Below are 25,857 nucleotides of genomic sequence, written 5' to 3'. Positions count from 1 at the left end.
CCAACCAAGGCCCTTTCAGGAGCCCCTCAGGGTTATTCTCCTCTCCTTGCACACCACGGCAAACTCAGAACTTGCCACCCTCCTACGAAGAGCCCCGCACCACCTGAGGGGAACGGTCCTCTACAGGCTGGGCTCCAGATGCACGTGCAGGCAGGAACACTCATGCCCTTACACGTGGGTGCCCCAGAAGAAAAGGGTTTTCCTCCCCCCACCTTAGTTACCCTGCCCCTCTGCAGGTGACTAAGCCACCAAGATCCAGCCAGGGCCTCCCCCTTCTTGGCCTTAGGGCTAGCTCCCCATCCTGAAAAACCTGTCTGGGGGCCTCCCCTGAGGCTGTAGGGCCCAAGGGGCAGGTTGGACAGGATTCCCCTCTAGCCCCTCCTACCCCCAGGACAAAATCAGACACCCCCGGGGCAGGGCCTCACTTTCCTTAGGAAGCCACAGCCTGCCAGCACCCACCCCAGCTCCCAGCTATGGCGTCTCCGCTGCCTGTCCGGACCTTGTCCTTGATCCTGATTCTGCTGGCTGTCCTGGCCCCCAGGGCTGCAGGTTTCTGCCATCTCTGGCCGGGGTGGGGAGGGGCTCAGGGGTCCGGAGAGGAGGGACTGTGCCTTCCAGGGCTCTCAAAGAGGGACTGGTCTGGCCAGTTGGGGTTGGGGGACTGGAGATGGCAGTGACCAGGCATCAGTCACTGGGGCCCAGGGCACACTCCTGGTCCCAGATCCAGGAGGCAGGGAGGTGTGGGGAAGAGTCCAAGGCTATGGATATGGGTGGGGTTGGGCTCTGCCCGCTTCTGGCACCCAGGGTCTAGGGGCTTGGTGGAGTACCCAGCTTCTGCAGCTCAAGCCTGCCACCTGGTGGTTGCACAGGCAAAGACTCGTGTTCTGCAAACGGACTGCAGAATGGGACTCTTCATCCTTAGAGAGGACCCCCAGGGGTGGGGGGCAGATCTGTTGATGAGAGGGGGATTGATCCTCCCCTGTATTCCCTCCTGGCCCCCCAGCCGACTTCAACATCTCAAGCCTCTCTGGTCTGCTGTCCCCAGCGCTGACGGAAAGCCTGCTAGTTGCCCTGCCCCCCTGTCACCTCACAGGGGGCAATGCCACACTGATGGTCCGGAGAGCCAATGACAGCAAAGGTCTGCTACCCCCTCCCAGGCATCCCCTAGTCTCCAGAGATCCCTTCCCAGGACACCCGGCATCCCTCCTCCCACTCATCCCTTCCTATTGACCCCCTTCTTGGGCCATCCATACTCTAAATCCTGCCCTTCTCCTTGGGGTCTCCAGAAACTTGACCCTGCCTCACACCCCCAATTTCCTGCCCAGTGGTGAAATCTAGCTTCGTGGTGCCTCCGTGCCGCGGACGCAGGGAGCTGGTGAGCGTGGTGGACAGTGGGTCTGGCTTCACGGTCACCCGGCTCAGTGCATACCAGATGACAAACCTAGTACCAGGAACCAAATACTAGTAAGTACCAGACCCTGGCCTGGGGCATCTGTGGGAGGGCCTACAGGAAGAGAAGCTGGGTCCTGACTTTGGTGTTGGTTGTGGGAGGTGGTCAGCATGGGGGAGAGTGAGGGCACAGCTAAAGGGGTCAAGAATGCACCTCTCCTGGGCACAACAGGAGGCATAGCTGTGAAGGGGGAGGCCTGGGCTCCCTCTTACCCTAAGTCCCAGATACTCACTGAGGATTCTCTCCTCTCCCAAATCTCACCACAAAAGCATTTCCTACCTAGTGACGAAGGGGGCATCCACTGAGTCCAGTAGAGAGGTCCCAATGTCCACACTTCCTCGTAAGTAACATCTCAGGGCCCCAGAGCCTTTCCAGGCCCCTCCCACCCCATCCCGCAGCTGCCCCTCCCTGTGCTCCCTTAGCTCCTTTGCTTACCTCTATCTTCACACTGAGCCCTTGGCATTTTAAGTGGCTGTTGACTCATCTGCCCGCACCGCTAAACTTTGTGGGTAGCGATTGTGTCCGATTAATTTCTGTATCCTCAGTGCCTGACATAGGAGATGCTTCGTAAATGTTTTTTTGATGGATGTCTGGATCCCTCCAACGAGTCGTTGGTTGGTTGGGTGAATAAATGGGTGAAGGGATGGCTGGTTGGATGAATGGATGAGGGGCTAGGCTGGCAGCCTTGCGAAGGATGGGGGCCCCTCCTGACCACAACGGCCTCCCTCCTCTCTTCTGACAGGAAGGAAGGCAGAATCTATTGGGCTGGGAATGGCCCGGACGGGGGGCATGGTGGTCATCACGGTGCTGCTCTCTGTAGCCATGTTCCTGCTGGTTCTGGGCTTCATCATCGCCCTGGCACTGGGCGCCCAAAAGTGAGGAGGACAGCGCCGGGCAGCAGGCTCCTCCAGGAAGTCCAAGGCACCGTCCATTTCCCCAGCTCCGGGCTCTGCTTTTGCTCCTGTCTCCTCTGCTGAAAAGACTGCCTGCTCCCAGGCCACAGTCGCCAGGCTCTGGCTCCTCTGGTGCCATCACCTCCCCTCCCTGCCCCCTCTCCACTGCAGCCCTTTCCTCCCTCTGTCCCCCTCCTTGTCCCCTAAGGCCTCACCTTGGCCCAACACTCCCTATTATTCCCCTCATCCCACTCGTGTCAGAATTGGTTTTCCTCCCATTTCACCTCTTTAACCAATCCCTACCCATGACAGACAGGAATTTTTCCTTCCCTCAGTGAATTTAGTCCCTACAATAAAACCTGATGCCATGTTGCTGTGTGTGTTTCTCTTCAACGGGCTCCACTTTGGGGTGAACCTATAGAATCTATGTCCAGGCTGCAGCTGCTCTCAGTCCTCTCTCTGCCCTGGAGCCCCAAAGTTGCGTTTCCCAGGAGGCAGGAAGGGGTGGATGAGATAAGAATCCAAGAGTCAGGGACTTCCCTGGTGGCGCAGTGGTTAAGAATCTGCCTGCCAATGCAGGGGACACGGGTTCGAGCCCTGGTCCGGGAGGATCCCACATGCCGCAGAGCCACTAAGCCCGTGAGCCACAACTACTGAGCCCGCGAGCCACAACTACTGAGCCTGCGAGCCACAACTACTGAAGCCCGCGCGCCTAGAGCCTGTGCTCCGTAACAAGAGAAGTCACCGCAATGAGAAGCCCGCGCACCACAATGAAGAGTAGCCCCCGCTCGACACAACTAGAGAAAGCCAGTGCGCAGCAACGAAGACCCAACACAGCCGTAAATTAATTAATTAATTAAAAATAAAAAAGAATCCAAGAGTCAGGTTCTCAGACTCACACCTGGGCTGTGGGTTTTGCACCCTCCAGAGCAGGCCACCCAAGCAGGGGCCTGGGGTGGGGGTGTGGCCGAGGCTGGTGCACCACGTGGGGCCCTGAGGGCCTTTGTGGGGACCAGCAGGGCAAGGGGAAGCGCTGGGGGAAAGAGAGGCTCTGACCAGGAAAAGACAGAGGGCCACCAGGGTGAGACCCAAGGACAGGGTGCTGGGGGCAAGGGGAGTGGAAAATAGGCGAAAGGGTCTCTAGGAGGAGAGAGCAGAAGTGGAAGAACGCTGCCGGAGGGGGCAAGAGTGGTACCGCGGGGTAACGGAGGGAAAAGAGCGGGAGTGCTCATCCTCATTCACCTGTGTCTTCTCCAATATATATTCCTTCTAAGGATCTTTGCCTTGCTCTTAGGGGAAAGACCAAAATCTTTGAGGTGACCTTCAAAGACAGCCCTGGGTCTCTCCCCTAACTGCCCCTCTGGCTCTCACCATGTGCCTTCTAATGTCCTGTGCTTCCTCTTGCCTCAGCGCCTTTGCACAGACTATTCCTTAAGCCCAGGCTGCTCTGAAGACTGCCCCCACGCCCACTCCATTCTATTTGCATAGTTAAGCCAGCTTCCCCAGGGAAGCCTTCTCTGACCTCCACCCCCCATTAGGTTGGGTTCTCCTATCCCATCTTTCATAGCATTACTATGTTTATTATGTTTATGTGATTATTCAATTGTCTCCCCACCAGACTTTATGTTCCCTGGGAGTTGTCGCTTTGCTCCCAAGGGCCTGTAGTACCTTTGCGGTGCCTGGGACACAGTGGATACTCAATAAATATTGTTGAATAAGTGAACGAACGAATGAATTAACAAGCCCCTGAAGAGAAGGCAGGGGCTAGGAAAGTGCCAAAAATTCTGCAAAAACAATAAAAAATGACACAGAGTTAGAAGATGCTGGAACAATGGTCTAATGATCCCTTTCTAGAGTAATCCAGGAGCCCGGGAGAGGGAGGCAATGGAAGAGAAGAACAACAATATCTATGAATTCCACGAACACTAACTTAGCATTTATTATGTGCCAGGTGCTACTGGAGGTGCTAGGCATAAACTGTGAAAAGACACGGTTCCTCCCTCGTGGAACTTACATGAAATTTAGTGGAAGATACAGATTCCCCAAAATGCGAACAAGTAAATAAATAAAACTGTAATAAGTGCTATGATAGATGAGAGGAGGTGAACACTGGGACCCTCCTTAGTTTCAGTGGGCCTGACTGAGCTGAGGCCTGGAGTCAAGAGGGAGGGTCAGGGAGAATGGTTCAGGCCCTGCTTCCCACCCTAACTGCACCAGCTGAGGGAGGTTTGGTGCCCACCCCTCTTGTATTGTGGGAAGAGCATCAGACAAGGAGCAAAACTGTGCCGCACATTAGAATCATCCAGGGGGGTTTTAAAAATCCCAACACCCAGGCCATACCCCACACCAGAATCAGAATGACTGGGGGTGGGATCCAGGCATTAGTACTTTTTAAAGATCCCCAGGGGATTCCAATGTGCAGCAAAGTTTGGATATTACTGACATAAACATTTTAGAAATTGTGGTAAAATGAACATAACATAAAATGTACTATTTTAACCATTTTTAAGTGTACAGGTCAGTGGCATTAAGTACCCTTACATTGTGCAGCCACCACCACTATCTATCTCCAGAACCTCAGCAGCCCAAACGGAAATTCTGTACGCATTAAATAATAAGTCCCCATTCCCTCCTCCTCTACCCTTGGCAACCACCATTCTTTATGTCTCTATAAATTTGGCTATTCTAGATATACAAGTGGAATTGTACAAAATTTGTCCTTTTGTGTCTGGCTTATTTCACTTAGCATAATATTTTCAAGGTTCATCCATGTTGTAGCATGCATCAGAACAATTTAAGGTTAAATAATATTCCACTGTATGTATATACCACCTTCATCCACTGATGGACATTTGGGTTGTTTCCACTTTTAGATATTGTGAATAAGGCTGTCGAACATGGGTATAAAGATGTATGTTCAAATCTCTGATTTCACTTCTTTCAGTTACATACTGAGAAATGAGATGGCTAGATCATATGGTAATTCTACATTTTTTTTTTCAATTTTATTTATTTTTTTTGGCTGCATTGGGTCTTCACTGCTGTGCACGGGCTTCCTCTAGTTGCACTGAGTGGAGGGCTACTCTTCGTTGCGGTGCACAGGCTTCTCATTGCGGTGGCTTCTCTTGTTGCGGAGCACGGACTCTAGGCATGCAGGTTTCAGTAGTTGCAGCATGCGGGCTCAGTAGTTGCGGCACGTGGGCCCTAGTGTGCACGAACTTCAGGAGTTGTGGTGAGTGGGCTCAGTAGTTGTGGCTCGTGGGCTTAGTTGCTCCGCAGCATGTGGGATCTTCCTGGACCAGGGATTGAACCTGTGTCCCGTGCATTGGCAGACGGATTCTTAAACACTGTGCCACCAGGGAAGTCCCTACATTTTTTGGTTTGAGGGCCTGCACCATTTTACATTCCCACCAGCTATTCACAAGGATTCCAATTTCTCCACATCCTAGTCAACAGTTGCTATCTTCTGTGTTTTGTTTATTTTTATAATAGCTGTCCCAATGGATGTGGTAGTATCTCATTGTGGTTTTTATTTGCATTTCTCTAATGTTAATGATATAAAAGCACATCTTTTCATGTGCTTATTGGACATTTGTATTTCTTTTCTGGAGAAATGTCTATTCAAGTCCTTTGCCCATTTTTAAACTGGGTTGTTTGGGTTTTTTGATGAGTTGTGGGAGTTCTTTATATATTCTGGATGTTAACCCCTTATCAAAGATATGATTTACATGATATAAACATTCTTAAATGATACACTAATTTTAAAAGGCCTATGGGGATGGGGGTGGGGGTGTGATGAACTGGGAGATTGGGATTGACATATATACACCAATATGTATAAAATAGGTAACTAATAAGAACCTACCATACAAAAAATAAATAAATAAAATAAAATTCAACAACAACCAAAAAAGGGCTATAGGGGACTTACTTCCCTGGCACGCCAGTGATTAAGACTCTGTGCTCCCAATGCAGGGGGCATAGGTTCGATCCCTGGTTGGGGAACTAAGATCCCGCACGCCACACAGTATAGCCTAAAAAATAAATAAAAGGAAAAAAAATAAAAATAAAAAATAAATAAAAAGGGCTATAAAAGGGTGGATGCATTACAATAACATTTTTTATAAAACAAAAATGAAACACTCATAAGGAAAAAGATTGGAATACTATACATCAGAATGTAATTAATTATCTCTGGTTGATAACAAGAATGATTTTTATTTTATTGTTTTTTCTTTGTGCTTTCTATACTTCCAAGTTTTATGCATCAAACATGTATTATTTTTATAATTAGGTAAATTGTCATAAAAGTTATTATTATTGATATTAAAGGTAGAGTCCCAGTAAATTTTTTAAAAGAAAGCTGTTGTTTTCACCATAGTTAAAACAACATTTATTGAGGGTCTCCTATGCACCAGGTACTACTCTCAAAATTTCTGGTCGTTTCCTGGTGGCTCGGTGGGTAAGAATCCGCCTGCCAGTGCAGGGGACACGGGTTCGAGCCCTGGTCCAGGAAGATCCCACATGCCACAGAGCAACTAAGCCCGTGTGCCACAACTACTGAAGCCCGCACACCTAGAGCCTGTGCTCTGCAACAAGAGAAGCCACTGCAATGAGAAGCCTGCGCACCACAACGAAGAGCAGCCCCTGCTCGCCACAACTAGAGAAAGCCCACGTGCAGAAACGAAGACCCAACGAAGCCAAAGATAAATAAATAAATTATTTTTTAAAAAAAAATCTGGTCTAGTAGACAAGGAACAGGCAACACAATATAGGGTGGATGAGCTCTGATGGGAAAACCCAGTATGCACAAAGGAACCAGAGGGGGCTGCCTCACCCTCTGGCCAAATCTGAACAATTTAAGAATTAAAACAAATAATTACAGTACTGAATTATGATCCACTCTGTAAAATAAGAATCAATCCTTTGAGTCCATACTGATAACAAATAAACAAAACGAGATAAGGAAAAGCTCTTCTTTACAACAGAATGCCAACTAAATAAATGGAGATGTAATGATTGATTTAGAAAAATCAGGGAATTCCCTGGCTGTCCAGTGGTTAGGACTCAGTGCTTTCATTATCATGGCCCCGAGTTCAATCCCTGGTTGGGGAACTAAGATCCCACAGTCAAAAAAAAAAAAATCATCATTTCACACCCATGATAGTAATGATTGATTTAGGCAAGAATCGTAAATGGACGCTAGAATCTGTGGGTCCAAACTTGATGAGAAACAGGATTTTAGATCACTTTAAAGTATCTCCCCACAAATTGCTTACTAATTACAAAAGGAAAAAAAAAGGTAACTTCACAGTTGAGAAACATGATGGATACCACAAATAATGAGACAAAGTGACATCATGGGCCTCTTGATGTGATGTACTAAGAAGGAAACAAAATCACTTCTCTGGTATTGTTGCCAAAAATGCATAATCTAAGTCTAATTATGAGGAAATTAGGGACATTCTACAAAATAAATGGCCTGTACTCTTCAAAAATGTCAACGTTATGAAAGATTTAAAAGCCTGGTGGGGGGGGGGTGGTGGGATGAATTGGGAGATTGGAATTGACATGTATACACTAATATGTATAAAATAGATAACTAATAAGAACCTGCTGTATAAAAAATAAATAAATAAAATTCAAAAAAAAATTAAAAATAAATAAATAAAAGTCTGAGAAACTGCTCCAGATTAGAGACTAAAGAGACATAAATATTAAATGCCCTGCATGATCCTGAATTGGATTCTAGACGAGAAAACAAATTAAATACAGGACACTATTGGGACAATTGGTGAAATCTGAATAGAATGTGTATCTTAAACATAGTATTGAATCAATGTTAATTTTTTTTTTTAAAGAATTTTTTTTTTTAATGCATTGTTTACTTTATTTATTTATTTTTGGCTGTGTTGGGTCTTCGTTTCTGTGCGAGGGCTTTCTCTAGTTGTGGCAAGTGGGGGCCACTCTTCATCGCGGTGCGCGGGCCTCTCACCATCGCGGCCTCTCTTGTTGCGGAGCACAGGCTCCAGACGCGCAGGCTCAGTAATTGTGGCTCACGGGCCCAGTTGCTCCGTGGCATGTGTGATCTTCCCAGACCAGGGCTCGAACCCGTGTCCCCTGCATTGGCAGGCAGATTCTCAACCACTGCGCCACCAGGGAAGCCCATCAATGTTAAATTTTGATGATTTTCTTGTTTCTGGTTTTCTGGTTATGTAAACCAATATCCATGTTTTTAGAAAATACACAGTGAAGTATTTGTGGGTAAAGGGACATGACATCTGCAAATTACTCTCAAACAGTTCAGAAAAAATAATGTATGTCTTACATACATGGAGACAAAAGCAAAAATGTGATGAAATGTTAATAATTGGTATAATTGGTGAGTTACAGGATTTAGGTATACTGGAATTTTTTATAGTATTCTTGGGACTTTTCTGTAAATTTGAAATTATGAAAAACAAAATTTAAATATCACCATTCAAAAAAATAAAATAATAAAAAAATCACCATTTAATCCTATCTCCACCATATACTTACAGATGTAATCTTGGATAAACCATGAAGTCTTCCAAACTTCTAGAAAGTAGCTATTAATACCACCACGGGATCATTCTTCAATGGTAGACTGATTTACTAAATAAAAGAAGAGCTTGGTGCAAATGTAGAGGGGAAAGAGGGCCTGGGGTACCTCCCTTCTGGACCCCCAAGGTTCCCAAATGAAAGCGGGGGGGCTTGCAGAAAGACGTGGCAAGGAGCACTCAGTGGAGGCTCGAGAGCAAGGGTGTCAGAAGGACTGGGCACACCTGAGCGGGCTCCGACCTAACTCAATCAGAGCGCGGGTATTTGAGGAAGTGCCTCCTAGGCCTCAGCCTCAGTCTCTCCAGACTCTCCCACCCTGTGCCGGCTCTCCCTCCTCTAGCTAATCGTGGACCTGAAGCTCCAGCACCTAGACTTCTGGGCCAGCCTCCATGGCCAGGTCCCGGGATTGCTGGACTGGGACATGGGGAACGAGTGCTTTCTGGCCTTCACCACTACGCACCTGCCCTTAGCGGAACAGAACCGTGAGTGTCCGAGAGGGGGGTCGTGGGGGATGGGCGCGCCGCGGAGGGTCGGAGGCTCCTGGGCGCGCCGGGCCGGAAGCTCCCCGGCCTTTGACTTGCTCGCCACTCGCCCCCACGAGCCCCGTGACTATGTCGCGTTACCGGGCCCCGCGCCCCCTTTGCTGAACCCCGGAGCTCCCACCCCGCCCCCACTTTTTCCGAGGGGCAATGGAGTCCCCGCCTCGACCGAAAGCCCAGGGAGGGCAGGGGTCCTGCCTGAACACGGCCTTTGAATCCTACCCCACCCGCCCCGGCTAAATCCCAGAACTTTCTAGGCCTCTTCTCGGCCTTTTCTCCGTGGCGCCTACGCCATCGGGGCACACTACGTTTTCGTTCATCTTTCTCTTAAAATCTTTTTAAAATCGGTTTTGTTCGTGGCTGTATCCCCACCTCTTAATACATTGTCTGACACCTAGAGGTGCTCAATATTTGCTGAATGGATAGTTGACCGTTGTCTTTTAAAAACTGTTTTTGTTTGGTCCTCAAGTGTTGCGATTTGAGTTAATCACCTCCTGCATTCATGGTACATGATTGCCATCTGTTTGGGCAAAGTACTTGGATTAACTCATTCAATCCCCACCCACTTTTGTCACCTCCCACACTCCCAAGTATCTACCCTAATCCGTTTAATGTCTTTAGATAGGTGTATCTTTGAAAACTGTTTAGCATTATTTTGCTTTTATAGGTGAACTTAATTTACATAAACTCATTGCTTTTTTTTTCCTCAAATTGTTTTTGAGAGTTATTTCGGTTGCTAAATGCAGATCTGGTTCATCATTTCTGATTGCTGTGCGGTATTCTATCATCTGCATACATTACTTTTTGCATTTTAATTCTCCTTACTGATGGAGACAAAACTCCACTGGAACTCTTTGCCACCATAAGTAATGCTGACGAACATTCTTGTATCTTCACTGATTCAAGAAATATTTATTGAGCACCTCCAATTTGCCAGGCACTGTTCTGGACACTCACGTGATACATCATGAACAAAACAGACAAGTCTTCATGGAGCTGACATTCTACTGGGGCCACACAGGCAATCCACATTAAAAAAAAAAAAAAAAAAAAAATATATATATATATATGGTATGTTATAAGGTGATAACTGAGATGGGGGAAAAAAGGACATGGTAAGAGGGCTCAGGAATGGGGGCTGGGAGGTGGTGGCAGCTACAGTTTTAAATAGGGTCATCAGGTTGGTCTTCATTGGGAACATAGTATATGAGCAGAGCAGAGTTGAAGGAGGTGAGATAGTGAGCCGGAGGATACTTAGAGGAAAATTTCCCAGGCAGAAAAAATAGCCAGTGTAGAAGCCCTCAGGAATATGCCTGGAGGAACCGGTAAAGAGGCCAGTGAGGCTGGATCAAAGTAAATAAAGAGGAGAGTTCAGAGGGTGTGGGTCATGGAGCAGAGATCAGGAAGAGCCGTCTTCCCCTTTGAGGGTGTTAGGGTTGACTCCAAGTAAGATGCAGCATGGTTGAAAGGTTTGGAACAGAGGAGTGACATGATCGCCAGCTTAGTGAGTGACCTGTGCCATTGCATAGTGTGCCTATACTTGGTTTAATGTCCTGCTATCACTGTCTTAAGATTTTTAATAATTTTTGAACAAGGAGGCCCACATTTTCCTTTTTTGAACAAGGAGGCCCACATTTTCCTTTTGCACTGGGCCCTGCAAATTATGTAGCTGATCCTGAATGATCTATAGTCTGAAAAGATGACTGTGGCTGCTGGGTTGAGGGTACACTGTAAATGTAGAGCGACTGGGAAGCTAGGAGACTAGTTAGGAGGCTACTGTAGTAATCCAGACAAGAGCCGATGGCAGACTGCACCACCAGGGTGGTGGCAGAGGATGTGGTGAGAAGGTAGAACCACATGGATTCGCTTGATGGATTGGATGTGTGGTATAAAAAAGAGAGATTAGAGGATGACTCATCCAGAGTTTTTGGCTGATCAAGTGCAAGGATGGGTTGTCTTGTAGTGAGATGGGGTAAGCTCCTGATAGGATGTTTAGGGAAGAAAATCAGGAATTCTGTTCTGAACATGCTGAGTTTGAGATATTTTTTAGATATCCAAGTAGAAATGTTGCGTAAGCTGGTGGATATATAAGTCTGCAATTCTGGAGAGAGGTATGCAGATATAAATTTTGAGAGTCTTTGGTACACGTCTGGCATTTAAGGGGTGAGAATAGAGAAGAACCAAGGATGAGCCCTGGGGGGCATTCCATTCTAAAGATATTGGAGAGGAGATAAACCAAAAAAACTGAGGAAATGACCATTAAGAATCAAAACTGATATTGTGGTTTCCTGGAAACCAAGTGAAGAAAGTGTTTCAAAGAAGGAGTGGTCACAGGACAGGAACACTGCTGTGAGAGATCAGGTCGGAGGTGGGCTGACTATTGGATTTAGCAAAGCAGAGCCTTGATTATATGGTTTTGGTGGAGTGCAGCCTTGATCATAGTGGTTTTGGTGGAGTGGTGGAGGAGGAAGGCTGATTGGCAAGGCTTTAAGTGTGGAAGGGAGAGGAAGTGGAGACAAAGTATAGGCAATTCTTTCGAGGAGTTCTTCCTCAAAGGAAAGCAAAAATATGGAGTAGTGGCCTGGCACAGAAAGTGGGGATAAAAGAAGTTCTTGTTTTTAATAAGATGAGAGAATTAACAGCATATTTGAATGATGATAATGGTCCAGAGACAGAAATTTATAACAGAAAAGAGAGGAGACTGGAATTCCCTGGCTGTCCAATGATTAGGACTTGGCGCTTTCACTGCTCCCTGGTCAAGAAACTAAGATCCCACGAGCCTCCTGAGGCCAAAATAAATTTCAAACACTGTCCTTGAGGAGGCGTGGGGCCACCTGTGTCAGAGAGAGCAGGGGAGGGAGATGGACAGAGGCACTATCCTTTGATCCCACTGAGATCACCCGTCTGTTGATCCCATCACCCTTTCCCTGCTCTCAAAGAGCAGAGTTAGAGAGGATGTCCTCTCTTTAACTAACCTGGAATCCCCCAGTCAAACAGGCTCACTCCCTTGCATACAAGAGACTCCTTTGGCTCTCTATGGCTTTGGAACACTTGCTTGGCCAAACCACAACCCTGATTAAATCCAGCTCTACCAAACAAGTGCTCCAAAGCCATAGATTAATGGATTGGGGTTATCAGTTGGTATCAAAAGAGATGGCTGGAAAGAGGAGGTGGTGCATTTTTACATGGTGGAAAAATGAGGTTATGGAGAGGTTGCAGTTATTGGTTTAGGTTATGACAGTGAGGACTGTTGTCTACGTTAGGATGTAAGGCAGAATTTTGGGAGGAGAAGAGTTCAAGAAACTAGAGGCCAGGTTATTGGGATAATCATCTATGTATCTATTGAAATAGCCAAGATTTAAGGCAGGAGTAGCACTAGTGACAGTGAGCCAGGAACTAAATTCCTCTAAATGAGGGGGAGTGGCCGAGAATTTGGTAGATGATGGTAGCAATGAAAATTAGTATATAAATGCCTCTTTTAACTTGAATAGACACACCCAGGATTAGACAGTAAATTGTAGTCTGCCTGATTATTCTTCACCAGCACCAGTTGCTATTCAGATGCAATAAAGGATCCTATTTCACTGCATCTTTGCCAACACTTGGTATTACCCCTTTTTATAATTCTTGTCAGTTTGATGTAAAGTATTATATCATTCTTTTATTGTGTTCTTATTACTAGTAAGGCTGAGCATCTTCAGGTAGCCCCTCCTTCTGAATACTGATTCGTATCTTTCACCCATGTATAGATTTGTCTTAGCCTTTTATTTTTTGATTTGTAGGAGCTGTCTATCAGAGAATTGAGAGTTCTGGAGATGATTTTTTTTCTGGTTTATTATCTATTGATTTTTTTTTCCCTTGTGAGTTTTACTGTGCAGAACCTTTCAATTTTTATGTGTTATAATATCTGCATTAAATGTATAGGTTAATTTGAGGATAATTGGCATCTTTATAATATGTATTATATGTCTTTGTTTATTGAAGTCTTTTAGGTCCTTAAGTAGTAAGTACATCTTTTTCACATAAAGGTCCATTCTTTGATGAGTTAATCCCTAGATACTTTATAACTCTGGTTGCTATTGTGAACAGCACCTTTTTGGAAAAAAAAAAAATTATTTTCCAGTTTCTTAATGCTGGTATAGAGGAACAGTGGTGATTAGTATGTTGGTCTTATATCCAGCAAACTTGCTGGACTCTTATTGGTTCTAATAATTTATATATCGATTCTGTATGGTTTTCTGTTAACCTATGTTTTTTTCTGTAAATAATTATAGTTTTGCCTTTTTCTTTCTTATATCTCTTACTACTTTTTCCTTTTTAGAATACTGTGTTGAACGTTAACGATGTAATGGGCATCCTAATTACTGAGCTCTCTAATAAGTATATCATCATTTTCCAGACAAAAACCTAGATTCATCTGTAATATGATGACACTCATGGGGACAATGAGGGGGACAAAAATAGTTCCCCCTAACTGGACCAGAAGCCAGCTTCATGTCGAGCAGCTAGCTCTAATATATACCTGATTTACTCTGAGCCCACCATGTATTCATTCATCCAGTTAAGTTGAGCTCCTCCCATGTGCCAGGCAGTGAAGGAGACAGACCTGGAGATAGAAACTAAGCAGGTAATTACAATAAAATGTGTGCTACGGAAGTGTTTGGACAGGTAGTCAGAGAAGGCCTGCTTTAGAAAGATGTTTAAACAGAGACCTGATGGGTGAGTAGCAATTAACTAGGCAAGCAGGAAGAGGGAAGAGTGTTTCTTTCCAGCAAAGGGAACAGCTTATCGGAAGGCAGAGGATCTAGATGTGGTCTGTTGGAGATGGGTGGAGAGCCTGGGAGGAATGACTCAACACTGATGAGGAGCCAGGGCCTTGTAGACTATATCAGGAATTTAGATTTGGCCCAAAGGCAATGGAAAGCCATCAAAAGGCTTTACACCGAAGGGTGGCATGATTGGATTAACATTTCGGGAAGATCACTCAAACTGCCATACGGTAAATTAAAGAAAAGAAGATAAACAGACCTTTTAGGTTATAGGCTTGGACTAGGATAGTAGAACTTGGTGATTGATTGGGTGTGGCTGTACGGGAAAGAGGAGTCAAGAATGATTTCCACTCACGGACATAGAAAACAAACTTATGGTTACCAAAGGGGAAGTGGTGGGGGGGGCGTGGGGGGGATAAATTAGGAGTTTGGGATTAACAGATACACACTACTGTACATAAAATAGATAACCAACAAGGGCCTACTGTAGAGCACAGGGAACTATGTTCAATATCTTGTAATAACCTACAGTGGAAAAGAATCTGAAAAAGAATATGTGTATATATATGCACGCGCGTGTGTGTGTGTGTGTGTGTATAAAACTGAATCACTTTGCTGTACACCTGAAACGAACACATTGTAAATCAACTATACTTCAATTAAAAAATTGAGGAAAAAAAAAAAAAGAATGATTTCCAAGTATCTAGCCTGGACAGCTGGTTAGATGGTGCATATGCTGAAACAAGGAATGCAGGAGCAAGAGCAGGAAAATGGAATTGAGTTTTAGAAATGTTGTTCAAATGCCTGTGGGTTATCCCATGGGCAGTTCTAGTTAAGGGCTGGCAGAGAAGTCTGGGCTAGAGATAAAGGTTTGTAAGCCTTGAGTTTATAGATGGTGACTGACTAAAGTAACAGGCATTAATGAGATGGTTTAGGGGCCGTAATGTGGGGTGAGAAGAGAAGAATGCAGAGGAGAATGAAAAGGTCAGAGAGGTAAGGGGAAACCAGTAGAATATGGCATCATAACTTCCCAGGCAGGGCCCGTAGCCACCTCCCAGGGAAGCTTCAAGGGGCCAAAATGAAAATCCTAGGATGTTTTGACTCTCTTCTTTTTGCTAGTTGCCAGATATAAACTCCGAATAGTTGAGCCACCAAAACTACCTCTGGAAAAAAAACCCAACCCTGATAAAGATGGTGAGTAGATGGGAGTGAGTTCTCTGACATGGCCCTGTGGCCTGGGCGGGACACCCAAAGCCCATGACCTATGGCCCGCAATCTCCTTTTTCTCTGCACAGGTCCAGATTTCGAGCCCAACCTGTGGATGTGGGTAGACCCCAACATCGTGTTCCCCCCTGGAAAGCTGGAGGTCCCAGAACCCAGTAAGGGGAAGAATCTGACAAGCATAGTCCCTTCCCCTCAGCCACCCCCGAAAGAAGACGACTTTGCCAAATGCCCACAGGCCACAGTGGTGGAGTCGCCATCACTTTCTGGAGACCAGTATCCCCCTCAGAAGCGGTTTGCCTCTTCCCCCAGCAACTGGGAGGTAGGGATTTCTGGGGTGTGGGCTGGACTTGGGATGTAGGCAGGGTGGGCACAGGGATGATGCAGCAGAGAGTTCTGTTTTCTTAGGGTTAACAAAGGGTTAATGGGTTCAGAAATTAGCTGTGCCCCTGGGTTGGGGAGAAGCCCAGATGGTGGCCCTAGACCACCACCCCTTCCTGCCACTGCACCCCTGGAGTAGAGGCCGTGGAGTCAGGACCAGTTCCTACTCTGTGCTCCTCTAGCTCACAGAAGAGGAGGAGGCTGAGGACCAGGATGACAGCTCCTCTGTGGCTCTCCCGTCCCCTCACAAAAGGGCCCCCCTCCAGAGTCGGAGGCTTCGGCAAGCCAACAGCCAGGAGTGGGGGCTGTGGTCCCGGCCCCCTCTCAATTACTTCCACCTAATTGCACTGGCATTAAGAAACAGTTCCCCCTGTGGCCTCAACGTGCAACAGATCTACAGTTTCACTCGGTATGTGCGGGGTGGGGGTGGGGGTGGGGGGCCCTGTGAGGAGGGCGAAGGGAGGGGGCAGGGCCCTGCTCTGATACCTTCCAGGCCCTGGGCTGCTGCTTCAGTTCCCGCATCTGGGTCTGAGAGGATACTTCTCCTTTCCCAGGCATTGGTTCTGGGTTGTCCCCGAATGTGTGTCCACACCTCACATAGACAGGAAGATAGCCACCCCACCCCCTTTCACATCTAAGAAACTCCAACCTTTTTATACCTTAGTTCCTTAAAATATAAAATCACCCGGGTCATAAATTCTCCCATCTTCCCTCTCAAGAGGGAAGTATAAAATCTGGTTGAAAATAAACCCAGTATAAAATCTGGTTTCCCCAACAGTTCCTCACATGCTTTCCCTTTGGACTGAACTGCCTGGCACAGCCTGTTCCCCAAGGACCCGGGGAAGCCGGGCTGAGAAGGGATTTACGTTGAGCTTTGAGAGTCGGGTACCCATGACTATGACGAGTTTCTCAGACCTTTTCCCTCTATTATCAGACGAGTCACAGAGCATTAATCCTCAAGAGGCATCCTCCTTGACCAGGATTCCTCTGACAGGAGCTTGTTGGCCTGATTTCTGCTCTGTTCCTGTTGCAAGTCAAACTCCTGAGCCCTCGGAGGGAGGGAGGAAAGCGAGCCGGGGAGTGGGGGCAGTGAACTGGGTCTATAAGGTGAGGTTCTGCACAAGCACTGCGCCAGGTGGAGGTCTGACACATGCTCAGTGGGCACAGTGCGTCGTGGGCCAGCTTGCCCTTCTCCGACGTGAGAGAAGGGCTGAGGCTCCTGGCCCCGGGGGAGAACATTCTCCAGGGTAAGGCATCTCCCAGAGAGACCACACCTCTCCTTACCGTTCCTCCCTGTCTGCAGACAACATTTCCCCTTTTTCCGGACGGCTCCTGAAGGCTGGAAGAATACCGTGCGTCACAATCTCTGTTTCCGAGACAGCTTTGAGAAAGTGCCGGTCAGCATGCAGGGTGGCGCCAGCACACGGCCCCGATCCTGCCTCTGGAAGTTGACCGACGAGGGACACCGCCGCTTTGCAGAGGAGGCCCGCGCCTTGGCCTCCACTAAGCTGGAAACTATCCAACAGTGCATGAGCCAGCCAGGTGTGAGGCCTCGTCACATGTGGGGCCGAGGGGAGGGGCCCTGAAGATCCTGACCCAAGGCCGAGTGTGCAGAGAAGGAGCCAGGGTCACACGGGGTGTGGGGGCGGGGAGGGGGTGGCACCTTCTGTAGGAAGGGGAGAGGAGAGCAGTGTTCTGAGACCCTGGGGTGGTGCCTGCCTCAGGGGTCCCCCCACACACAAGCACGGAACCTGAGGTGCTGGGAGTTGATGGAGAAACAGCTAAGGTGCAGCTGGCCCTACTCACAGCCCCGCAGCCTGGGGAAATGGTGACCACACAATGTGAGAAGCATGGTATAAGAGGTTCTCTGCAAAGGGGGCTTTTTCTTCTCCTGGAGACCAGGTGGCATTTGGGCCTTGAGAGAGGAAAAGTAGATCATTTGCTGTGAGAGAGCTTTCCAGGCTTAGGGAACAGCATCTGCAAACGGCAGATAGATCCCTTTGACTTTCTTCTTTCCTTACAGATGTGATGCCCTCCCTCTTTGACCTTTAGTTCCACAAACCAACCGTCAGCCCATGCCTTATTAAAGTTATCTGCAGCACCCTGGTGTGTGCGTGGTCTGAGGATGGGGCAGGGGTGGGGGCGGAGGTGAGCTCTGAGGTTGGAAATGGGATGCCCTCAGAGCTGATGGGTGGGGCAGTTGCCTGATGCACAGCAAAGGGAGCCCATACTCTTCCTTCTTCAAAGGAAGAAAACACTCAACCCTCTTTAGGGTCCCATTTTTCTTGGGAGATGCTATCATAAAGCAGCCAGGCCTGCAAAAGGCCCCCCCAAATCACCACCCACTCATAGGAGTGGATGTAATCAGCTGGGGACAATGAGGAGAGGCCTAGGAAAACACATCATCTATGGAACAGTTGAAGGAAAGACCCTTATAGGAGGCCATGAAGGAGCAGTGAGAAAGGTGAAAGGAAAGAATTTCTTGAGAAAAGGAGTAGCCAGGCTTAAGTCTCATTTCCCCCATTTAAGCATTGGGGGTGAGGGGTGGGAACTCAGAGCTGAGAGGCATGGCCCTTCCATACTTCCGATTTCAGTAGAAACCAGAGTACTTGTCCTTAGAGGCTGCAGATCACAGCTGGGCTGCTGTGGCTTCCCTGGTTGCAGGAGACCGTGTCCAGGGCAAGGCCAGCTGCCAGCCTCAGACCTGAGGGATAGGGAGAAGCCAGGGGGACAAGTAAGGAAGGAACGAGATTCAGAGCTGTGTCGGGATGCCACGGACATTCCCACAGTGCTTGAAGTTCACGCTGGGTTTCCCACAGGGCTGAGATGACCCTTCTCATTCCCCCTCCTGCTCTTCCCTCACCCCACAACAGGCCTGTACAGAAACATGGCTCCTGCCTCAGACACTGCCCCAGGGGACTGGGCATCACTACTCCCCAGAGGTAGCAGTGGGTGGTGCGTGAGTCTCAAGAAGGGCACTGGCTCTCAGCTCTGATGTAGCTGCTTGCTGCTCTTGCATCCTCGTTCTAGAAGAACCTGCCTCAGGCAGCCACTTTCCCTTTAAGCTTGAGTGTCTTGATCAGGAAAATGAGTTAATGATGGCTCTTTCTTTTTTTAATTTTTATTTATTTTTATTTTTTTTGGACACACAGCATGGCATGTGGGATCTTAGTTCCCCTACCAGGGATTGAACCCGCGCACCCTGCAGTGGAAGCGCGGAGTCTTAACCACTGGACCGCCAGGGAAGTCCCTGATGGCTCTTAGTACTGTACCAGCGTTGAGATGGGGGGGGGATGGAGTAGAGTGCTTCATACCAAACCTGGCTCCCAGTTCTAAATAAACGGTAGCTGTTTTTTTGCTTCTTGTGATATCTAGTTAGGACCCGCCTCCTTCCTCCAGGATGCTGGTGGGCTAGTGATGGCCTGGATTTACTTTCAGCACTTGGCAACTCTCAGTGGGAGCCGGGACCTTGCTCCATCTCTGACTCCCCGCTCTGCTCCCGCTCAGCAGATCGCCTGTCATCTCTCACTGTATCTTCTTTAGCACAGTTTTCTTAACATTTCTAAACTTCAGTTTCTTTTGCATGCAAATTGGGGATAGTAAAAGTACACACAGATTTGATTTGGGAACTAAATAGGACAATGGAAAGTGTGTAGTCCTGTGTCTGGCATATTAACACTGAGTGCTTACAATTGGACCAGACATCATTCTAAGTGCATTTGCAGGTTTAATCCATACAGAGGCCTTAAGGAGTAGGTACTGTTATTCTTCTCAGGTCGTTGAGTGTGATAGCTATTTAAGGAGTTGCCTTCATTTCTGTCCACTTATTCAGCCCTTAATCCCTTGCAGTCTATAGCACTATAAAATCAGACTGCCTCCTCCCTAGTCTCTGAAACATGATATTCCTGAAAGCATGGCCCATGCCCTATCTGACCAAAATCTTTACCTTTGAAGAAAGGCCCCGGTTCATCTGCTTGGTTTGCACGTTTTTGGTAACAGACATGCAGTCTCGCCCTGGTCACTTGTCCATCACCACAACCACCTCTGCTCTACCCGCTCCAGCTTTGCATTCATTCTGGAATATGCACCAAAAGCAGTGCTAGGCCAGGGGCTCTCACTGGCCCTATGGTTGCCGCAAGGATGTGGGGGATTGGCAGGCCCAGGAGTGTCAAGTGTCACTGCAGGAGGCAGTGTCTCACCTTAAGGAGCTGAGCCTCATACCGAAGGCCATTGAGAATGAGCTGAGCCAAGAACCTAACCCGGTTTTACACCTAAGCAGAAAGTATTTGTTGTGTTGTTTTATGATATACTGAATTTTCCAGGAATGCAACTCTTATGTAAAGTGAAGGAAGACTGTACTTTTTTTAGTTTGGAAGTTTTCTGAGAGTTGTTTGCCATTTCGGAAAATCACTTCACTGACAGCAAAGCTGCTCTGGTATTTAACTCACCAATACCACATGCCTGTATTGGTCTGTTTGTATTTGTTGTAATCATCGGAATTCTACATGTATAAACAAATATTTAGCTATTTCAAGGTAGCCAATATACAGAAAAAAGTATTTTCAGGACTTCCCTGGTGGCGCAGTGGTTAAGACTCTGCACTCCCAATGCAGGGGACCCGGGTTCGATCCCTGGTCAGGGAACTAGATCCCACATGCATGCTGCAACTAAGGAGCCGGTGAGCCACAACTAAGACCTGGCGCAAACTAATTAATTAATAAATTAAAAAATCAGAATAGCTCTATATCCATTTTTTAAAAAGTATTTTCAATAATCATTTGAATGACATCTCTTTAAGCTATTCACAGTAAGTATCTACAAATTTTTAACTGTCTCATATTTTCAAATAGTTTATTGGACTTCCCTGGCGGCGCAGTGGTTAAGAATCCACCTGCCAATGCAGGGGACATGGGTTTGAGCCCGAGTCTGGGAAGATCCCACATGCCACGGAGCAACTAAGCCCGTGTGCCACAACTACTGAGCCTGCACACTACAGCCCGCGAGCCACAACTACTGAAGCCCGCGCACCTAAAGCCCATGCTCCACAACAAGAGAAGCCACCGCAATGAGAAGCCCATGCACCGCAACGAAGAGTAGCCCCTACTCGATGCAACCAGAGCCACATGCAGCAACGAAGACCCGATACAGCAACGAAGACCCGATACAGCCAAAAATAAATAAATAAATTTATAAAAAAGAATATATATAGTTTATCCATTAGAATACATTTTTATTACACATTTCTCTCCCTTTATTTTTCTGTTGTATTACCGTTAGAGCATTACAGTTTGATTTTTTGTTAATTGTATGTGTAGGTAGGTTATTTTATCAGTAAGGTTCATTTCAGGGTGGTAAAGACGGTCTTACAGAGTATTTGCTCCATTCCTAGGGTGTTAAGGCTGATGAAGTAGAAAACCACCAAACCAAGCAACGTATAAGATACAGTCCCTGTCCCAGAGGCGCTCACCCTCAGTGACCTTGGCAACCAGTGAGGACAATACAATGGAATAAGTCCCGTTCATGTCCAAACCCCAGAGCCTAGCATGGGGCCCATTAGGTAGTAAGAATGCTCTGTTTGCTAGGACTTGTCACTAGTAGCTTCCCTAACAGGCAGATTCCTTGTTCTCTGGAAGCACAGAGAAGAGGGCAATTAGCGTGAGAGGAACTGGGGAAGACTTCTCACAGGAGACGTTAGCACGGGGTCTTTTTTCCAAGTCTGGAAAACAACAGCTAACTCTTCTCCGGAAGTGATGTCCCCTGCATTGGCAAGCAGATTCTTAACCACTGTGCCACCAGGGAAGTCCAACTCCCTTTTATTTTTTAAATGATGCTTAGCGACTCATTGAAAGTGGCTTGGAGGGGGCAAACATGGAAGCAGGAAGGCCTGTAGGGAGGTGACTGCAGAATCCAGGTGGCAGTAGAAATGGAGAGAAGCAGCCTGATTTGATGATATAGCTTGGAGGCAGAATCAACACGTCAACAGTATTGACTAGATGCAGGAGGAGAAAATAATGACTCTGAGGTTTTTGGTTTGAATGACTGGATGAATGATGAGGAGGGGAAGCCTGTGTAGGAGCAGCAGGTTTGAGCAGTTTTGTGTTTAGAATGTGTGAGACATCAGGGTGGTTACGTCAAGTTGATAATTGTTGTAAGTCTGGAGTTCAGAAGATAAGCTTGAGCTGAAGATGTAAATACATTTGAGAGTCAGGGGGATATAGACAGTATTTAAATCATACTCAATGTACTGGTGTAGAAAGATATTCATAATACATTCTTAGGGCTAAAAAAACAAACAGTAGCAGAACAGTATGTTGTCTACGCACAGAAAATGTCTTGAAGAAAACAGGTATCAGACAGTAATAGTCATCTTTGGGGATTGGCGGGTGGCAAAAAGATATGGAGGCCAATCCCTTTTTATTTATTTATTTATTTATTTATTTTTAAAATATTTATTTATTTGGCTGTGCTGGGTCTTAGTTGCAGCACGCGGGATCTTTAGTTGCGGTGTGGGATATAGTTCCCTGACCAGAGATCGAACCTGGACCCCAGGCATTGCGAGCGCAGAGTCTTAGCCACTGGACCGCCAAGTAAGTCCCCCTTTTTATTTATAGCTTCGGTACAGTTTTTTTTTTCTTTTTTAATAAGAAATTACTTTTTAGAATTTTTAAATAAATAAAGCTATCCACTAGCCTATTTTGTAGTTTGATACTCTAATTGCTAGGGAACCATTGACTGATACCACCCACCTTGGCCAGGCACAATGATAACCACTTGCATGAGTTGTCTCACAACAGGAGTTCCCAATAAGGAACATGGTGCTGCCACCGAAAACTAACCAGGAGAATCTGGGAGGGGCCAAAAGGAGGGAGTAGATGCCAGCCCATAATATTGTCCTGCCAACCTCTCAGAATCCTTTGCACTGGAATCCATCTTGGCTGAGAGATGCACGCGCCACCAGGAAGGACCCTGAGTCAGACCAAATATAGGCCAAGAAAGATGACTGGCCAGAGACAACCCTGAAAACTAACCCCATTACCATGAAACCTGAGACTGCGAGCCACATGGTAGAGCAGTTCTCCTGGGTTCCCTTACCCTGCTGCTCTCCACCCGGGTGCCCCTTCCCAATAAAGTCTTTTGCTTCGTCAGTACATGTATCTCCTCAGACAATTCATTTCCGAGTGTTAGACAAGAGCCCACTCTTGGGCCCTGGAAGGGGTCCCCCTTCCTGCAACATAATTAGCAGGCTGTTAGCTGCATGCTTCTGAGGCTCCTTCCCAGCACAGACTCCCACCCCATGGGCATGTTAACACCAGGGTGCCTGGAGTTTTGATGATTTTAACTTAATTTGAGAAATATTCATAGAAGATCCCTTTCTGCTAGTTCTACTGAGTCAGGTATGATCAAGTCACAGTCCCTGGGCGTCCCTGGTGGCGCAGTGGTTGAGAGTCTGCCTGCCAATGCAGGGGACACGGGTTCGAGCCCTGGTCCGGGAAGATCCCACATGCCGCGGAGCAGCTAGGCCCGTGCGCCACAACTACTGAGCCTGCGCGTCTGGAGCCGTGCTCCGCAACGAGAGGCCGCAACAGTGAGAGGCCCGCGCACCGCGCTGAAGAGTGGCCCCCGCTCACCGCAACTAGAGAAAGCCCTCACACAGAAACAAAGACCCAACACAGCCAAAAATAAATAAATAAATTAAAAAAAAAAAAAAAGAAAAGCTCAGTTCTGTGGGTCTGAGTATTATTTAGTAAAAAAAAAAAAAGACACAGTCCCTGCACTTGAAGAGCTTTTTAACTATTGGGTTTTCAACTGACTACTAAACAAAACTACAAGAGGATGAGCAAAGGACCTTGGAATTGAAAAGTTAATTCTGCAGGATCCACTCTGATAGGCTTCACAAAAGGGGTGACATTTCATTCATTCAATCATGAATTGATCTAAGAGCTTATGAACAGATTGAGAGCTTACCATGTTCCAGACAAAGTCACCAGCCTTGTGGAAATTCCTTTCTAGTTCATATTTCAGAGCCCTATATAATAGAAAGAATTTATCAGGCAGAGCTGGAAAGAAGTAAATTCTAGGCAGAGGGAACCAAGGGCTGGAGATGCTAAAGTGCATAGGAGCAACAGCACTGCAGGAATATTGCCTGGAGGAGGGGGTGGGGAGGGGTGGAGTGTGGGACACAAGACTGAAAAGGAGGTTAGGAAACTTAGTGTAAAATTCATGTTGCGAAATTTAGATATTTCCTGAAGGCAACTTAGAGACATTAAATTAATCAGGAAAGTCATTTTAGAGACTACCTTAAGACCAGCGTGTGGAGGATAAATGGAGCTGAAATACACCAGACACTTGGAAACCAGTCAGAAAGATTTTACATGAATCTAAGCAAGAAAGGTAGGGAATTGAAATAAGGTATGGTCTATGAGTATAAAAGGTGGAGAACAGATTTTAGACATCTCAGAAATCCAGTAAGACAGCTTGCACAGGGTGGATGTGGGGACTAAGTGAAAGGGAGTATCAGAGAAAACTTACCGCAGGGACTTCCCTGGGGGCGCAGTGGTTAAGAATCTGCCTGCCAATGCAGGGGACACGATTTGAGCCCTTCCCTGGGCCGGGAGACCCCAAAGGCCGCGGAGCAACAAAGCCCGTGCGCCACAACTACTGAGCCTGCGCTCTAGAGCCCCCGAGCCACAATTAGTGAAGCCCGTGCGCCTAGAGCCCATGCTCCGCAACAACAGAAGCCACCGCAATGAGAAGCCCGCACCCCGCAACGAAGAGTAGCCCCCGCTCGCCACAACTAGAGAAAGCCTGCACACAGAAACGAAGACCCAACAGAGCCAAAAATAAATAAATAAAAATAAATTAAAAAAAAAAAAGATAACTTACCCCAAAACTCCAGGCTTTAGTTTAGTGGTATCATTCACTGGGAGGATGAAAACGGGATGATCTGAAGAGGAAGAAATTGAGTTCCATTCACACAGTCTAGTTCAGATGGCAGCCGAATGAATACTCAGTAATGGAAGACTTTAGGGAAACAGTTTCAAAAGCCAAATTGCAGAGGGCTGAAAAGTTAGGAGTTTAAGCAGATGGTATAGACTACTCTAAAGCAGCTTTGGGACAAATGACGGAAACAGATGGGATGGTTGGGGTGTGACAGAATGAGAGGTCTTGGTAGGTCAAGTGAAGTAATATGTTGCCATGAGAGTGTGGTGGATCACTGGGATCCAGTGGGTAAAGCGAAGTCAAGAGGACCTAAGACCTAGACCAGTGATTCTCAAACTTGACTGAGCATCAGAATCACCTGAAGGGCTCATTAAACCACAGATTGCTGGGACCCACTCCAGAGTTTCCTATTCAGTAGGTCTGGGGTGGGGCCCAAGAATTTGCATTTCTAACAAGCTCCCAGATGCGATGCTGCTGACCTGGAGGCCACATTTTAAAGGTTTTTAAATTTTTAAACCTGGCCTAGAGCAAAGCATTTAGTAGCTGGCAGATGCTGAATAATTTTCCAAGTGAATGGATAAGAGTACTCATATTCAGGAATGGAGGTCTCCCTGCAGTTAAAGACCAGAAAGAAGGTAAGTCCACAAGGGAGGATGGAAGACGATGGTCAGAGTAGAACTTCAGAGTTTGAATTCAGAGAAGGAGCAATTTTTGGTGGACAAGGTCCAGGATTACCCCTGCCAGGGGAGTGATGAGAGGTCAAGGAACTGAGAACTGCAAGGTCATCAAAACGGATCACATCTGGCAAAGGCCTGAGTCTAAACGGAAGCTCCATCAGGAAGTCAAGATCTGAAGGGGGGGTCTGGCTCCTTTCTGGGTCTGAATTATGTAGAGTTGACTGGATATGCCCACAGACATTGTAACCCATTCAGGTTAATGCACCAGTACAGGTAACAAATGTAAGGGAAGCTAGGGACTTTGTGCCAGCTCTGTTTGCACATCCTATAAGTTAAGGTGTGGGCCAGGCCCCAGGCTTTTTGGAGGGAGTTCTAGGGTGCAGATCACAGTCTGGGGATTTCAGC

At 47.0% G+C, this 25,857-nt stretch overlaps 2 protein-coding genes across 2 annotated transcripts; both read left to right on the top strand.

Moving 5' to 3' along the window:
• The first annotated feature begins 473 nt into the window (after positions 1-473).
• On the top strand, positions 474-2,541 carry UPK2 (uroplakin 2). Its single transcript, XM_061202584.1, has 5 exons — positions 474-549; positions 1,004-1,138; positions 1,326-1,464; positions 1,720-1,790; positions 2,193-2,541. Exons 1-5 carry the CDS (start codon positions 474-476, stop codon positions 2,327-2,329), a joined length of 558 nt encoding a protein of 185 aa, XP_061058567.1. The 3' UTR covers positions 2,330-2,541.
• Positions 2,542-9,277: 6,736 nt separating this feature from the next.
• FOXR1 (forkhead box R1) lies at positions 9,278-17,887 on the top strand. Its single transcript, XM_061202827.1, has 6 exons — positions 9,278-9,407; positions 15,353-15,427; positions 15,529-15,776; positions 16,018-16,244; positions 17,139-17,377; positions 17,859-17,887. Exons 1-6 carry the CDS (start codon positions 9,347-9,349, stop codon positions 17,885-17,887), a joined length of 879 nt encoding a protein of 292 aa, XP_061058810.1. The 5' UTR covers positions 9,278-9,346.
• The last annotated feature ends 7,970 nt before the right edge of the window (positions 17,888-25,857 follow it).

The sequence above is a fragment of the Eubalaena glacialis genome, chromosome 10 (genome assembly GCF_028564815.1).
Source record: "Eubalaena glacialis isolate mEubGla1 chromosome 10, mEubGla1.1.hap2.+ XY, whole genome shotgun sequence".
Taxonomy (NCBI): Eukaryota; Metazoa; Chordata; class Mammalia; order Artiodactyla; family Balaenidae; genus Eubalaena; species Eubalaena glacialis.
This window is presented reverse-complemented; position numbering and strand designations above follow the sequence as displayed.

Excerpts from the sequence above, each read along its gene's own strand:
- UPK2 (XM_061202584.1), top strand. The coding sequence starts at position 474 with ATGGCGTCTCCGCTGCCTGTCCGGACCTTGTCCTTGATCCTGATTCTG. Across the intron at positions 1,139-1,325 it reads GAGAGCCAATGACAGCAAAG|TGGTGAAATCTAGCTTCGTG; the intron begins GTCTGCTACCCC and ends TTTCCTGCCCAG. Across the intron at positions 1,465-1,719 it reads GTACCAGGAACCAAATACTA|CATTTCCTACCTAGTGACGA; the intron begins GTAAGTACCAGA and ends TCACCACAAAAG.
- FOXR1 (XM_061202827.1), top strand. The coding sequence starts at position 9,347 with ATGGGGAACGAGTGCTTTCTGGCCTTCACCACTACGCACCTGCCCTTA. Across the intron at positions 15,777-16,017 it reads CTTCCCCCAGCAACTGGGAG|CTCACAGAAGAGGAGGAGGC; the intron begins GTAGGGATTTCT and ends GTGCTCCTCTAG. Across the intron at positions 17,378-17,858 it reads ACAGTGCATGAGCCAGCCAG|ATGTGATGCCCTCCCTCTTT; the intron begins GTGTGAGGCCTC and ends CTTTCCTTACAG.